The sequence below is a fragment of the Syngnathoides biaculeatus genome, chromosome 12, assembly GCF_019802595.1.
Source record: "Syngnathoides biaculeatus isolate LvHL_M chromosome 12, ASM1980259v1, whole genome shotgun sequence".
Lineage (NCBI taxonomy): Eukaryota > Metazoa > Chordata > Actinopteri > Syngnathiformes > Syngnathidae > Syngnathoides > Syngnathoides biaculeatus.
This window is the reverse complement of record NC_084651.1, coordinates 5,435,015-5,448,009: the sequence shown is the minus strand read 5'-3', so window position 1 is coordinate 5,448,009 and position 12,995 is coordinate 5,435,015. Positions and strand designations below refer to the sequence as shown.

The 12,995-nt window shown below is 45.5% G+C and overlaps 1 protein-coding gene across 1 annotated transcript in view; it reads right to left on the bottom strand.

Annotated features, from left to right (window-relative positions):
• Positions 1-12,995, bottom strand: part of LOC133509551 (protocadherin-15-like) — a 284,180-nt gene that overhangs the window by 123,936 nt on the left and 147,249 nt on the right. Inside the window, exons 9-11 of the mRNA XM_061836682.1 lie at positions 12,108-12,278; positions 4,696-4,804; positions 4,400-4,512 (exon numbers count right to left, since the gene is read on the bottom strand). Coding sequence (XP_061692666.1) covers positions 4,400-4,512; positions 4,696-4,804; positions 12,108-12,278 — 393 coding nt within the window. The remainder of the gene's footprint in view (positions 1-4,399; positions 4,513-4,695; positions 4,805-12,107; positions 12,279-12,995) is intronic.

The following is a 12,995-nucleotide window of genomic DNA, read 5'->3' as shown; positions in this document are numbered from 1 at the left end:
GGCACCTATCCCAGCTGTCAATGGGCAGTAGGCAGGGTACACCCTGAACTGGTTGCCTGCCAATTGCAGGGGACATCGAGACAAACAGCCCCACTCGCAATCACACCTAGTGGCTGCTTATCCTCACAAGGGTCGCAGGGAGTGCTGGAGCCTATCCCACCTTTAAATATAACCATTTTAACTATCATCGTGTATATATATATATATATATATATATATATATATATATATATATATAAAATCAGATGTGTCATTAGTCATCGCGTTTATGATAAAATAATCATGTTTGGTAATATTTGTTACATCATCCATCCACCCATTTACTTAGCCGCTTATCCTCACAAGGGTTGTGGGAGTGCCGGAGCCTATCCCAGCTCTCATCGGGCAGGAGGCGGGTTACACCCCGAACTGGTTGCCAGCCAACCACAGGGCACATCGAGACAAACAGCCGCACTCACAATTACACCTACGGGCAATTCAGAGTTTCTGAGTTTTTGGAACGTGGGAGGAAACCGGAGTACCCGGAGAAAACCCACGCAGGGACGGGGAGAACATGCAAACTCGACACAGGCGGGGCCGGGATTTCAACCCCAGTCCTCAGAACTGTGAGGCAGACGCTCTAAACAATCATTATTATTTCTTAAAAGGGCTTTTTTAGTTAATTTTGAAATATTTTTTAGAGCCCGAAGTGTCCATAACAGGCTCACGCCTTAAAAGAAATGACCAATAAGATAAGTCGGAAAATTGTACAATTGATAATTAAAAAGGACAAACTTAATTACAGTTGTGCATTGACTTACAAGTTTAGTTTACTTTATGAGCACAATCACAACGTAAAACGCTGCTATGCCAAATCGTCTTTACTTATTGAAGTGAAAATGCTCCTTCTGATAAACATCATGTCTTTAATAACTCATTCAGTATAATATGAGTCATTTTGCAAAGGATAAAGAATACATGCCTGCGCATACTCTTGTATGGTGTCCTGCACAGTTAATGTTGACATATAAATGCTATTTTTTTAGCCAGTCTTAAGCGTGTTGCATTGTGTGTTAGCATTAAGCTAACATACGTTTCTGAGGCAAAGTTAAGTGGGTAAAAAACATGTCATTCTCAATATTTGATATTAAATTTGACAACAAGTTAGTACCATTAACATATTGTATCCTATTTTTACAAGAATTTTTCACGACCTGCCAAATTGCTTTTGGAATTCGCTGCCACCATCTTGTCCTCCTATCTCAAAACTTTGCTCTTAAGTCAAAGCGCAAAAGCATCCAAACGACTGCTAAAGGTATTATTATTTGATTGTCGCTACCAGCTCTTATATTACCTCTCTTTCTTGAAAATATCACCAAAGAAGTATGAAATAACTACTCCTGCGTTTAAAAACTTTACCAACCCCCCCCCTTTATGGAATCTATACAAGCGGTTTAAGACGCATTTCCATATCTAGAGAGGTGACATTAGCCAGAGTAGAGCAAAAACTGTAAGATAGCAAAGTCTATTCATAATGTAATCATAAAATTGTGATTGTAGTACATATTTCAACAAGATACTCTTGCAAGGCATACATAATCAAATGAAACTTGGGGGGGAGGGGTGTTAATTATTCTTTCACCATATACGCAGTGTGTAACTTCAAAATATCTCATGTATTAATCATGTATAACGTCTCTACAGAATTCTAAACTGAGCGTCATTCATTCATCCTTCCATTTCCAGCGCGATCGATTTTTATACAGCAAACCAACGCGCGTGTCATCCTATCCGATAACCGTCCCCAAAATGCGACCCGAGAGCAGCCGAAGCGAACCGAACCGAAGAAACGCGCCGCGGTTCCGCTCCGTCCTACGAGCGCCCACGACCCCGCCCACACCGAGGAAACGCGAGCGCCTGGAAAACGCAGATGAGAGACGGCGTCGGCTTAAGCCGTGACCTGAAACTAATTCTGCGCATGGGCTCGGTTTTGCCGGGCAGAGAGACGAGTGCTCAACCGCCAGGTCCGGAGGCCGTCAGGCCATCGTCATTGGCGCTAATTGCCGAGAAGTGCGCGGTCATTCCATTCCGGTTGTTATTCCGACTTCAGAGTCTCTGGATGACATTCCGACCTTGCTTTCATTGCCACCGCAACGTCACACAGGAGCTTCTGCCTACACCCACAGACTCCTCATCCGGAGATCCAACGGTTTCTCTCTCTCCAAAAAAAATGAAGAAGAAAAATGGAAAAAACACCCAGGGGAAAATAGCTGTCATTGACAGATAAAGTCCACCCGCCGTCTCGACATTATAGCGCATTCGAGGCTGGTAAAAGACAGACAAGGGGGTGCAGGGTTGCAGGGTTGCAGCGCTCCCTCGTGCGTTTACTCTTTAGCCAGGTCCCCGTTTCTGGGAAGCGGCGCTAAATGACCTCCGCTCCGCTGCTGCCAACCGGTAGGGGGGTTGACTGCTCACCGCTCTTTGGAGCCTCCCTCTTTCCCATCGTCTCTTAAAGCGTCTCAGTGGATCTTTTTGTTTTCTCGTCCTGGTCTATAAGACACAGCTTCTCCCACAGAGGTAGAGTGACGTAAGTCGTGCATAGATGAAGAGCGCTCTCAAGACACCAAAGACTAATTTTCACCCCAGTTCCTCAGCACCCATTCTCAAATCGTACTCCTTCCTTTCACCCCTTCAGTTAATCAAAACTCCGTCCTCAACTTGCATCTCCGGTGTTCCTGCGTCCCCTTTTAGGGCTTCTTCATCTCATCAAATCGGAGCACCCAGAGGCGTCTCCAGGTTTATGATCAATTGGGGAGGAGGCAGGGTTCCCGCACTTAAATTTTGGAAGCTCCCGTTTTTCCTCGCACGAATCGGCACATGTACATCGGCTCGATCTCCAAAGCAGCTCTTGATAACGTAAGACAGCCTTCAGCGATTGAGGTTATCTGTGTGGGACAGGTGGACGACCCAACTCAAAGTATACTAAATTCTGAAATCCTACGAAATCTCCAAGATAATAATAAGATGGACATAGTCTAGCCTGCATTTATTAGGAGAGCCCAGACCCTAATACCAGGTTTCAAACTGAACCATCACCGAAATAAAGTTTTACGCTAACCACTTCACTATAGACTGGACCAGCGTCAGGGTATACATCAATCAAACACTTAAGTTCAAACTGGACCTGCACAAGAATCAGCGACAACCCAAACATTGGCGTTTAAAGGTCCACTGTCATAAAAAAATGGCAGCCGGTATTGACCCAGCAGTTTATTTCCACCACAAAACATGATTTTGACGTAGATGGCTTTTTGTTTAACTCCCGTCATGAAAATCCTCTCGAGGGATTTGTTTTCGAGAAGAAGCAGGAAGTGAAGTACAGGGCAGTAGCGCCCTCAAGCGTTGTTGTCTGTTTATACTAGTTTTACCTGCTGGAAGGTAGCCCGTTGCTCCTTCGTGTTAGCCAAAATGCCGGCTTGTTGTATTGCTGGATATTCCTCAAACACTCGGGAGGATGGATTCGCTCTTCATACTTTTCCAAAAGATCCAGTTCGTCATGAAAAATGGATTGAACAGGTGCAAAGAACGAGAGCTTTGCGGGTTCTAAATGACAGGATGGTGTGTATAGACAGCTACTAAAAAAAAAACAGTTGGGAGGGGCGTAATCCGTAAGTCAGGGGTGCTAAATGTGTCGATGTGCGCATCGGAAGGCTTCCGTGCAGCAGCCGCTGAAAGACGGCCTCCGCAGGCCTTGTGGATCGCCACCGGCCTTGGCGCGCCGCGGCGCCAGACCGCGGTGGCTCATCTCCGCAGCGGAAATGGATTGGATAGGGAGGCGGTTTGGCCGCGCCGTCGCTCGCGGGTGTCGTTGTTTTTATCACTGCCACGCGGAGGTGGATCCGCCAGGGAGGCGGTTTGGCCGTGATCCGCATATCATCTAATTAGGTCTCGAAACAATAGGGTAATATTGCCCGGGTTATGAGATGTTCTCTTCTTCGAAAAGACCTTCCATGTCAGAAGGGGCGTGTTCGTCTTCCACCGTAGGGACCACAGCGTGTTTTCAATGGCGAATGTCCGGGTGACATCACGGGCAGGATATGCAGCCAATATGGCGACCACTTGGATGTCGAACGACACTTCCGCGACTTTGCGCATGGATGACGAGCTCTCCGCTCATATTTATTTTTTCATATAGATATTGAAGTGAATAATGTATTTTTCATCTATTTTAGAATGTTTATAGCGATGCCATTTGACCTTTGACACTGAAATACAAACTATAGGGTTCCTTTTTGATACTTTTAAACAAAAGCTATATGATCACTCGTCCCGGCATTCTGAGAAAAATGTGAGTCAAAGTAAAAGTTGCGCAGTTTTGGCTGATGAAACATGAATGAGCACATTAAAATTCATCCTTTACCTTAATAACAAGCGTGAACCTTTGATACAAGTCCCTGCTGATGGGCTGCAGGACGCGTAGCTCTGCCGTGGTTTTGTTCAGGGAGAAGTACTGAGGATATGTGACCGGATGGCCTGCGATAAAGAATTTTAAAAAATGAAGAAAAAAAGAAAAAAAAAAAAACACACACACACACACTTTACGGCACGGCGAAGATGATTATTCAAAAGTCAAACCATGGCGTCGTGGAAGAGGTGAGGAAAATGAAATGAGTTAATAAAAAAAAAAAAATCAATGGCGCCGGGGACGTGACTTACCAACCAGGATGAAGTAAAGCACGCCGGGCCTGTCTGACGGCGGTTGTATGTTTCGGTCCATGTCCACGGCACGGATTGGAGGGGTCACATTGATGGGGTTCAATTTGCTCTGCGGTCAGAAGGCAGAATGTCACATTGTGCGAAGGCAAAACAGAACGACGTGGGGCGAAGGCGCAAAACCTGCGGATCGTGGGCAACGGCTCGGAGGAAATAATGTGAAAACCCCAAAACGCTTACCTCTTTTCAAATGCCAGTTTTTGGCATCTTCAATGATCTGACCGAGGGAAAGAAGTTGTTCCCCAAAATCCACGGTCATCCTCTCCTTAATACAGTGCTGTCGTCCAGTCCCATGTGCAGAAAAACACCCCCAAAGCATGATGCTACCACCCCCATGCTTCACAGTAGGGATGGTGTTCTTGGGATGGAACTCATCAAACACAGTTGGTGGAATTATGACCAAAAAGTTCCATTTTAGTCTTATCCGACCACAAAAACATTCTCCCGTGACTCCTCTGTCGCATCCAAATTGTCATTGGCAAACTTAAGACGGGCCTTGACATGTGCTGGTTTTAAGCAGGGGAAACTCCCGTGCCACGCATGATTTCAAACCGTGACGTCTTAGCGTATTACCAACCGTCACCTTGGAAACGGTGATCCCAACTCTTTTCGGGTCATTGACCAAGTCCTGTTGTGTAGTCCTGGGCCGACTTCTCACCTTTCTCAGGATCATTGAGACCCCCACGAGGTGATACCACTCCGATTGAGATTGACCGAGACCCCCAACAACCGTGGACCTTTTTTCCACCGAGCTACTTGGCAATTTCTCCGTCGCCGTTTCCAGCCGTGGGGAGTTGTACAATTTTCTCTCTGGTGTCTTCGGACAGCTCTTTGGTCTTGGCCATGTTACAAGTTTGAGTCTTACCGATTGTACGGGGTGAACACGTGTCTTTATGCAGCTAGCGACCTCACGCGGGTGCATCAGATTCAGGATAATCCATGGAGTGGAGGTGGACTTTTAAAGACGGACTAACAGGTCTTTGAGGGTCAGAATGCTATCTGATAGACAGGTGTTCAAATACTTATTTGCAGCAGTATCACATAAAAAAAAAAAAAAAAAAAAAATCATACATTGTGATTTCTGGATTTTTTTTTATTTCTGGAACAGAGGACACGCACCTACGCTGAAAATTTCAGACCCCTCCATGGGCTCGAAGTGGGAGAACTTGCAATACAGCAGGGTGTTCAAATACTTATTTTCTTCACTGTATCATAATTCTCTCTGCCTCGTCTGAAGTCCCGGTCCCCAGCTGCAGAAAAACAACCCCGAAGCATGACATTGCCACGCTTTCGTATAAGTACGGTGTTCTTTTAGAGATGACCAGCGTTGGCCAAAAACCTTCAACCTCGGTTTCTCCGGATTCTTCCATTTTCTCGCAGGTGTTTTGCGAGTCCGCCAGGCTTCCCGCATCCCCGCTGGAAGACGGCGAAGACACCCCGTGACACTTTAAGCTCATTAGCGACTTCTTTCAGAGAGCATCCCGTTATAAGGCGCTGCTGATCAATAGTTAAGTGTCGTCTCGCTCTGGCAAAATGTGAACGGCGTAATGAAGCCATCCGCGGAAATACTGATCCGAATAAAACCGGGAAATGTATTGACGGGTTCATGAACTGAAATGGCCCCCGGCAGCGGAAAGTTTTCCCCCCCCGCCGCTCCCGATGTAAAGCATTGCGGTACTGAGCCACCTCCTAAAATAACGCCGCGCATCCAACTTTAGTCGTACTAAATCTGCCCCCTGAAAAACCAAGACCGTGTCTATTGTTCTGTATGCTAACACCACACGATTATTTATTCCACACGAGTGTTGTTGTTTGTTTTTTTTTGTTTTTTTTTTTTTTGGGGGGGGGGTGACAGTATCAGATTTCAGCTCCTTTGAAAAGAAAGTCAACAAAAGAAAGTCTCCTCGTCGAAACGGAAAGAGCCCGAAGCTCCGCCCGCCGATATTCTTCTCGTAATAATGTTATCCCGATTCCGTCTGCGCCGGGAAAGGATTACGCTCGTGCCTCCGGTCGCCGACACCGTTGGCAAATTTAGTTCATCTTCCTCTTTGCAGTTGCGTTAGAATTGATGTCGCTAAAAAGCCTAAAATTGGATCGACGTTCGCAGGCGGCTTATGGTACCGGCGCGATATACTTATGATTCAAATTCATTTTAATGATGTGATTGCTGTTTTTTTTTTTTTTTTTTTTTTTTTTAAGTACAAGATTATGGAGTGGGCGGCACGGTAGGATCAGCTGGTGAAGCGTTGGCCTCACAGTTCTGAGGACCCGGGTACGATCCCGACCCGGCTGTGTGGAGTTTGCATGTTCTCCCCGGGCACTCCAGTTTCCTCCACATCCCAAAAACATGCGACATTAACTGGACGCTCTAAATTGCCCGTAGGTGTGATTGTGAGTGCGGCTGTTTGCCTCTACGTGCCCTGCGATTGGCTGGCGACCGGTTCAGGGTCTACCCCGCCTCCTGCCGGTTTGACAGCTGGGATAGGCTCCAGCACTCCCCGCGACCCTCGTGAGGATAAGCGGCAAAGAAAATGGACGGATGGATTATTGAGTGCTATTTTTCTTCAAAATATGAATTTCATTCATTTCAAAGAAAAATAGACGATTTGATATGCAGCTCATTCAATGTCATCATAAAATAAACATTATGGATAATGAGGAGGGAAAAAAAGTGTTTTTTCATATTTAATGGATGTTTTAGATATTTGTATCGTGAATGCGCCTCTCGCCATCATTTTCAATGAAATCATGATCACGTATTCTTCATATTATTATGCTGTGTTCATTAACATTTAGTGTCATTAAACATGCTGCCCTGTATCAGTGCATACATACATGCATCCATCCATTTTCTTTGCCGCTCATCCTCACGAGGGTCGCGGGGAGTGCTGGAGCCTATCCCAGCTATCAACGGGCAGGAGACGGGGTACACCCTGAACTGGTCGCCAGCCAATCGCAGGCACTCACAATCGCACCTAGGGTCAATTTCAAGTGTCCAATTAATGGTATATATATTATCAGGTGTGGGAGGAAACCAAAAGCCACGCAGGCACGGGGAGAACGTGCAAACTCCACACGCCTAGGGGCCGGGCTCGAACCCGGGTCCTCAGAACTGCAAGGCCAACGCCTTAGCAGCTGAACCACCGTGCCGCCACCGAATGAAAACGAATGAAGAAAATAAAAATAGATGCTGTTTTCACATTTACTGTAAATTCATAACTGTGGCAGGTCTTTTAACTGTCCATCCATTTTCTTAGCCACTTATCCTCACAAGGGTCACGTTGCGTCAGTTCAAGAAGGCCTATAACGGTGTCCTCACGTCGCCGATCTCCACATCGTAGGCATACATACTGTACAAGGAAGGTAAAAATTAAAAAAAAAAAAAAAATAGATGTCTAAGACCACCCCAAAAAAAATCCATATCTCGATCATCTTATATTCTAGTCGACTTGAGTTATTGATGACTCCAAATGTCAACTTATTTGCGTTCAGGGAAGAAGAAAACGCTATTTACATGCACCGCCTGACTTCAAGCGGCAAATATCGACGTCCGCGTAAACGCAGCCGGCGTGCCGTTCATACAGCGCTTAATGAACCCCCACGAAAAACAAAAAAAAACCAAAACAACCTTTCCAATTAGCAGGCTTCACGACGCTTCACAACGAGGCCGTCGCGGATCGAGGTTAATCCATTCGCGACGGCCTCGCCAGCAATTATAAGCAGCTTGACGATGCTATATCTTAACATATAAGGGGGAACATTTTTAGCACGCCATATTTAAAGAGCGGCGCTTTCGGCGCAGGTGGCGGCAAGGGAGGGGGGGGCTTAGTCAGGCACATGCCTCTCAAAAAAATGTCTGGTTGAAAGGGGGGGGGGGGGGGAGTGATAAATAAAATTTTAAATAAATCCTCCAAGGTGTATATTTATATCTCTCAGCTCCTGGGGGTAATCCTCACAGCCCTCCCCTAAGAAGCCCTCTCGCTTTTACAATGTCTGGAGGTGTGTTAAATCCAATCCCCCTAGCTCGGCGCAATGATGATTAGCTTTAATACCCCCCACCCCCCCACCCCCGTGGCCATTGTACGCGGGACTCGAGAGCCCGGCGTTATTTCACATCAACCGCTGCCGTTGTGATTAATTACAAGGCAATCGTCAATTATGAGGAGACAAAGCTCCCGGTGGAACAACGGAGCCACCGTGACGTTGGGAAAAAGATGGGGGGGGGGGGATTACAAGTCACAAAGCTGCTAATGTTGAGGTATTAAATTGGTCGTGAGAAAGACACGCCCATATTCCATTTACTTGGTAAATCATTCAAAACCAGTAATATATTACGCTCACCGGGATTTGACGCCATCGCAAATCTGCGCAGTCGAGCACGAAAAATCACGCGCGTAAAATTTGTTACGAGGAGAAATACATAGACATTGAAAGGCGTCACTTATTTTGTGTAGTCTTGACCAATGTGATCCATCTGAGCTGCGCCACTGCGCAACTGCGCACTCGTCGCACACTCTCAGCGCACATGAAAACCGATCCAGTGCCGTGAACCACAGCTTAACGTCTTTTTTTGTTTTTGTTTTTTAACACGGAAGCACACGACCTTTAACAACGAGCTGCTGTTCAGCCTAATTCTACTTCCTAGTTTACCTGACACCGCCACCCTCCGCTCTTAAAGGGGTACACTCACAATTACAAACAGAACACACACCCGTAACTTTATACCTGCGGGCATGACTGACCACACCCGTACATTTTTCAAGTGTGAGTGACTGATATTACTTGTTGCTGGTTTTACATATACAGTAAAACTTCATTTGTCAAACATCCTCGTTTTCGAACAAATCGGTTTTTGAACGAAAATTCCGCAATTTTTTTGCTTCTGTTTTCGAACGCAAATCGGTACTCGAGCGCCCCCGACAAAACCCAGAAATAAAATATTGCGCGCGGCCAGACCAGCTGACCCACAACTCGCTTTGTTGTGAATTCCCACGCCGCCGAAAAAACCCCAAAATAGCATAATGCGCTTTGGCGCAAGCAGCTGACCCACCAAGGATGTGCTTTTTTTATTGTCAATTCGAACATCCCCCCCTCCCCCCCCCCCAAAAAAAAAGCTGGAAATGACATAACGCGTGCGGCGCAACCAGCGCACTTTTGTTATTCTGTATAACGCAGCCTCGGTAAACAGATGTGACCCGGTAGTGACTGGATTTTTTTTTTTTTTTCTTATCGAGAATTACCGTAATAACCCCCCAATTATGGCTCCAAAGAAGGTAAGTTGCTTCTTTAAAATTATTCGGCACTTTTGTTCATAAAAAAAGTTTACAAGGTGGGGCCCGAGTCGCTACAGATATGGCAATGCACTCCCAGCCTAGAGTACTCGCCTACTAAAGCATACATTTCAAGCAAAAAATAAATGTATTTCTTAAATTATTTTATTATATAAAGTATTTAAACTATACGTCTATTTCTACTATCAGTTTATTATCAGGAAAAGCTAAAAAAAATGCTTTACAAAGCCAAATTTTCTATTTGTTCTAATGGGAAACATCGATTCGGTTTCCGAACAAATCGCTTATCGAACCGTTTTCTGCAACGGATTCTGGTTGAGAACCCAGGCATGACTGTACCGTATATGTTGAAACTCATGTCAAGCTGGAGTCAGTTTCATGCTTGTGCCATAAAAATATCATTACGTGACGTGATCTCTTTTTTCCTCTCTCTCTCTATGAAAAGAAAATACTAATTATTAATTCAGTGTCTTGAGTCAGGACTTTATTTTATTATATAACGTATTTAAACTATACATGTATTTCTACGATGCAGTTTATTGTCAGGAAAATCTAAAAAAAAAATGCTTTACAAAGCCAAATTTTCTCGGCTTGGAACGCATTATTTCTTTTCCCATTCATTGTAATGTGAAACATCGATTCGGTTTTTGAACATATCGCTTCTCGGACCGTTTTCTGCAACGGATTGCGGTCGAGAACCTAGGCATGACTGTGCTGTATATGTTCAAACTCATTTCAAGATGGAGTCAATTTCATCCTTGCACCATAAAAATGTCATTATGTGACGTGATCTGTTTTTTTTCCTCTCTCTCTTTATGAAAAGAAAATACTAATTACTAATTCAGTGTCTTGAGTTAGGACTTTATTTTATTATATAAAGTATTTAAACTATACATGTATTTCTACTATGCAGTTTATTATCAGGAAAAGCTAAAAAAAATGCTTTACAAAGCCAAATTTTCTCGTCTTGGAACGCATTATTTCTTTTCCCATTCGTTGTCATGGGAAACATCGATTCGGTTTTTGAACAAATTGCTTCTCGAACCGTTTTCTGCAACGGATTGCGGTCGAGAACCCAGGCATCACTCGACTGTATATGTTCCAACTAATGTCAAGCTGGAGTCAGTTTCATCCTTGCGCCATAAAAATGTCATTACGTGACTTTATGAAAAGAAAATACTAATCACTAATTCAGTGTCTTGAGTTAGGACTTGACGCGGCCAAGACGAAATCATTTGGGACTTGCTTGAAACTTGAAGGCTACGCGCTGACACTTAACTCCAGACTTACACAAGAGTGACTTGATCCCATCTTTGCTACGCAGGGAAAACAAAACAAAAAAAAAAAAAAAAAACATCTCATTCGGCTTGACTGCAACATCAGTCAGCAAAGGAAGTCGGGCACACGCGGCGCTGAGTAGGGAACAGATGAAAGGGGACTGGGGAAGAAGTCCGACCTTTTCTTCCAGTGAAAAATTAGCCCCCGCGCTTGTACGGACCCCGCTTGGCAGCGCACTAAGCTTTTATGATGAATTACACACGACATCACACACGAGGCTCGGCTGAAGGGAAATGTTCATGATAAACAACTGACGCTTTGTTTCGGAGTCGAACCGAGGGTACAAACATCCAAATTGGAAGCAGGACCGGGGAGGACCGTTTTGAGGACGGCAACTCGGGCACCCAGTCCGGTAAATCCAGTCCGTAGTACTCAATCTGATTCCGAATCAGAGTCACGTCTGATTTCGATTCGACTGCTGATGACCACATAGTTGCATAAAAATCATTTGATGATTCGATTTTTTAACCCGCTTTGTCTTCATTCTCCATATTTTTGCTCGCTCCTGTGAATTCGGTCGGGGCCTTCATCTTAAACGTTGGTCCAACACGCGGGAAAAGACCCCGAGAATGATCAGTGGTCCCCCCCCCCCTCCTCCCCTCCATGCAGAAACGACGTTTAAGAGAACAAGAAATGCTGCGACATTATCCAAACACGCAGGCACATGGTTAAAGCGGGGGAGGGGGGGGGGGGAGATCCATTCAAACAACCGAACCGGCCTCTTACCGGTTCGGTGAGCTCGGGGATGGCGGCGCGGTAGGTGAGCGGGTTGCAGTCGCGCGTGTTGTTGACCAAAACGCAGGGCAGGAACATCGGTCCGAGGTCGTCGCCGTCCAGGACGTCCACCGTCAGCGTGGTGGTGGCGGTGCGTCTGTTGGGAGGGTACGGCGCCCGGTCCTGGGGAGCGGAACAATCGTTTTTCGGGGTCTCAACCTTTAAACCCCCGCCGGAGGTGTCGATTTGTGAGCCGGCGCCCCGCGTTCGCGGAAAAAAAAATCGGGGTAATACATCATAACGCTTTTTGTGCAGCTGCTCGGGCGCCTTTAGTTGTAACGGTGAACGCTGCTTTAGTGATGCAATGGCGGTAATCACTGACGCAAAAGATTCTAATCCTTACCAACAAACACAATGTCGTTTGTCCGATATCTTGAAAGTTTTCACTTCCTGTCACAATCTAGATTTTAAAAAATAGACAAGTTTGCTTGCAAAAATTGTTTCTGTAACTCATTTGTTGAATTTAGTCTTGGTATTGGAAGAAAAATGTTTTTTTTTTGCAACTATGCGAAGAAGCTAATCATCTATACATCCATTTTCTTAACCGCTTATCCTCACGAGGGTCGCGGAGAGTGCTGGAGCCTATCCCAGCTGTCAACGGGCAGGAAGCGGGGTACACACACCAATACGGCAAAAGTACTCTTTCCTGGAAAAACAAAAAACAGGTTTCAGTCCAGCGCCAGGCAGGAAAATCACTCTCAAGGAGCTTCTGTAGACCACAACACACACCCAGGCGCTCACGCACGCCAGACTAACTGGACAAGTTGGGCTAGACGGACTTCAGCGCCTGATGTCAGTCCTTAAAGCCCATCCATCCATCCATCCATTTTCTTCACCGCT